Consider the following 4,111-nt stretch of genomic DNA (forward strand, 5'->3'; position numbering starts at 1 on the left):
TTCACACACACACACACACACACACACACCTTCAGAAGCTCAAATCCTCCCACTGAGCCCCGGTTTCCACGAGACTCTCTGACCAATGAGCGCGTGAGTGACGGTAAGACCGGACAGCACGAGACCGTTTCAGTACCTGATGATGTGCTCACGCATAGAATAGAATAGAATAGAATAGAGAATGACCGGTCTGCGGATATTGTGGAACTCCTGATCCTGAACAAAAGGTGGTGAGTAGCTGTACAGTTTCGTTGTGAAATGATAAAAAAAAAAAAATACTGTCATTTTTAATTATTATGACATAATTGTAGGACATATGAAGTGTTAGTTTGGGCACAGTGACACCTTTAACTGTACCGTGTCGTTATGCATTATTGAACAGGCTAATGATCGATTCTTTAGAGCTGGTGAAGCGCAGATTCATAAAGTTTTGCTGCATGCGTTTTGATCGGCAGCGGCCTGCGCGGGTCAGATGTCGCGGATCTCTCGCTGGATTTATTGTGACTAAAGGGATTTGAGCTCGATTAACGGCGCGATGAAGGAGAAGTCCAAGACAGCGGCGAGGACGCGGCGGGAGAAGGAGAACAGCGAGTTTTACGAGCTCGCCAGAATGTTGCCGTTACCGTCGGCCATCACGTCTCAGCTGGACAAAGCGTCCATCATCCGACTGACCAGCAGCTACCTGAAGATGCGCCTGGTGTTCCCGCAAGGTCAGACGCCTTCATTAACACTCTCGCGCTAATTACACAGGCCTCCTGCTGCGTTTGAGTCACGCGCGATGATAAAATAACAACAGAGCGTGAAAATAAACTGCTCGAAACTTCACTGGATCAACCTAAATGAACTATTTTATGCACTAAATCGGGTAGAAATGCTCTTTTAAGACAGCGAAAGTTACACACAAAAACACCTTACAGTGCCTATTTTTATGATGGTTTTTAGGTGCAGAACGCCGTATTAAGGTTCGTCATTATCAGGAAAAAAATAAAATTCAAAAGATGCCATATAGCTAGTGAATTCCTTTGTTTTCTAAAAATTTGTATTTTAGTATTTTTATGCATTTAATATAGGCTGCCGATCTGTCAGATCATGCATTCACTGAAGAAAAAAAAAGAAGGATTTATAGGCTATTATAGCCTACATTTTGTGTCACACACCTGTAAAGCCGCGTTTAAACGATGCGCAATGCAAATCAACAGAACAATTCTATTTCAAATTCTAGGCTATTCAAGCGTTATTTCATTATTTACAGGATACTTTATTTCGCATTTTATATTGACGTGACTTTATAGCAAGCGGTGCAAATAATTGTTCAGATTCCAGATGATTCACTTGAATTATTTCACTGCGTGTGTTTTAGATGGTTGTAAATAAAAATGCTGTCCTTTACACTCTTAACATTTTTTTTTATTGGCATCGATGGTGAACAACCTTAAACATCCATGGAGCCTTTCAAATGCAGAAAATATCTTTATAGTAAATAAAAAAAGGGGGGTTTTAAATGTTCTTCAAAATGGCTCTTTTAGGAACTGTTCACTGAAAGGTTCTTTTGGGAACCAAAAATGGTCCTTCTATTGCAAAAACACCCTTTTGGAGCCTATTTATTTTTAAGAGTGTAGGCTACTACGACCCGTAATTTTTGACACCTCCTCAGTAGGCTATATTGATTTTTGGTTTTGTTCAAAACGAGAAAAAAAAAAAACTTGTGGATCCTAAAAAGATTCCCAAGTGACATTTGACTCCGAATCACTTTTTGGAATCTAACCGAATCATTAGATAGATAGATAGATAGATAGATAGATAGATAGATAGATGGTGAGAGGGATTGAGTTGCTCTGAGGGTCTCGCGCGTGACTGCGCATTAAGATCAGATGAATTTCTAATTGATGCTGTTTCTTTCTTCTTCTTCTTTAAACGAGCTGAACCGTCTGAGAGAAACATGCTTTTCATTAATGAAGCGGTTTAATTAGCGCGATGCCGAACGTGAAATATTGTAATGAAAGAAAAATGTTTTTGAGCAGAAATCAGTGTTCATCATATCATAATGTTTTACATTTGCCCAAACCCGAGAAGAATAAATGTTTGATTTGGGAAAGTCAGATAGGCTAATAATAATAATATTACAATTAAAAAACAACCTTTTAACGACTTAATTTTGTTTCCTGCCCTTATTCGCATATTATTAATTTTGTCCCTGCAATCTAATGAAAGCAATAGAAACGTTGCCTTTTCACTTATTTTATATTTATTGTAATTTACTTTAAATATGGAATATGCAAGAAAAAAACAAATCCAGTAAATCAGTAAAATGAATTATATCACTAATGATATATATAGGCCTATTATTTTTATGATAAGCCTAATAATTATTATTATCGTTAGTAGTAGATTAATATACATATAGGCTAATAATGTATTATAATACAGGTAATAATTATAGAAGGATTATAGTAGTTATTATTATAACTTTCATTGTAAACATTGTAAATTTAATGAATATTAAAAACAAATCAAAATAATTGTTTACATTTGGTCGGTTCAGTCGCCATTTGAACCGAATCACGCAATGTGCGAACAATTTCAGTAATGGATCAATTCAGAGCCCTGTGTGTGTGTGTGTGTGTGTGAGAGTGTGTGTGTGTGTGTGTGTGTGTGTGTGTGTGTGTGTTTTTGTGACATCAATTTGTATAATGACAAAGGTATGACACAGGTATTACAAGGAGAAGGTGACTTTTCAGGACATTACCCCATGTCCCCACTTTTCAAAACGCTTATAAATCACACAGAATGGAGTGTATTGAAAATCTGAAATAGCACAAAGGCCTGTATGTGGGATAAATAGCCTCCAGGGTCAGTTTGCATCTTATGAATAAAACAATGGCTTTCATTCGACTATTTTAAAGCAGTGTAAGGAATTGTATTTTTAAGCCTCTGTATTTTTGTGAGATGTAAATCTAGAATAGAGTGATTAATGTTGTAGCGCGTGTGTGAAGCGTCTGTGTGTTCAGATCTCCGTCATTTACTTTCCTGAGCGACTGTTTGTTCACGAGCTTAGATTCACTCACAACATCTGCTTTTTAAGTTTTGTAAATAAAACAAAGATTACTGTAATACATTTTCAAGTAATAATTTGAGTCTTTAAAGTAATTATTTTCAACGTAATTGTAAATAGTATGGGAACATTTCAATTAAAACATAATTAGGACTGTTTTGGGCACAAAAAATTGCTAAAATTTTTCAAATTAAATTATGAATACAAAAAAAATATGATACAAAATACATAAATATAAAAAAATTATAAAGAATGTTTATAGATACAAAGATTATTTTGAAGTATGTTGTAAACCACGGCTTCACGGGGCTTATTGCTTTTATAAAACGGTTCCGTTTTATAAATTAAGATAGAAAATATATAAATAAAAAATACAATTATATAATTGGAGTATCTTATTTACATAACACAATAATTATTTTAGTCATTCTGCTTCAAAATTTCCCTTTAATTCAGTGTGTTACTTGCCATTTCTTTGTTTTTTGTTTTACTAGCAGTTTCTGGGTAAAAATTATTTCAATACCAATTTTTTTTCAGTGTATAAAAAGCAAAACACCAGGTTAATCTGACAAAAATATATTAAATTACCATTATAGACTAAAGTAGCATTATTATTATCATGCATATAAGCCCGACTGATGACTGCGATGTGAATTTTGCAGAGCATGAAGTGGAGCGCTCGTTCTTCTTGAGAATGAAGTGTGTTTTGGCCAAACGTAACGCCGGGCTGACGAGCGGAGGATATAAGGTACACACACACACACACACACCCACACACACACACACACACACACACACACTCTCTCTCTCTCTCTTTCTCTGGTTTTGTCTTCAAAGGATCGTGTATCCTGCTCAGGTCCTCCAAAGAGACAAAGCTCTGTGAATTGCAAGGTTGTGACGGCTCTTATCGCCACGGTCTCACACACACACCACACACACACACACACACACACACACACACTCTCTCTCTCTCTCACACACACACACACAACACACACACACACACACACACACACACACACACACACACACACACACACACTCACTCACCTCACTCAC

At 36.3% G+C, this 4,111-nt stretch overlaps 1 protein-coding gene across 1 annotated transcript in view; it reads left to right on the forward strand.

Moving 5' to 3' along the window:
• Positions 1-535: 535 nt before the first annotated feature.
• The window catches only part of LOC107680813 (single-minded homolog 1-like), a 22,733-nt gene continuing 19,157 nt past the window's right edge, over positions 536-4,111 (forward strand). The window contains exons 1-2 of the mRNA XM_016476861.1: positions 536-710; positions 3,715-3,800. Coding sequence (XP_016332347.1) covers positions 536-710; positions 3,715-3,800 — 261 coding nt within the window. The remainder of the gene's footprint in view (positions 711-3,714; positions 3,801-4,111) is intronic.

Source organism: Sinocyclocheilus anshuiensis, unplaced genomic scaffold, assembly GCF_001515605.1.
Source record: "Sinocyclocheilus anshuiensis isolate Anshui unplaced genomic scaffold, SAMN03320099.WGS_v1.1 scaffold1422, whole genome shotgun sequence".
Lineage (NCBI taxonomy): Eukaryota > Metazoa > Chordata > Actinopteri > Cypriniformes > Cyprinidae > Sinocyclocheilus > Sinocyclocheilus anshuiensis.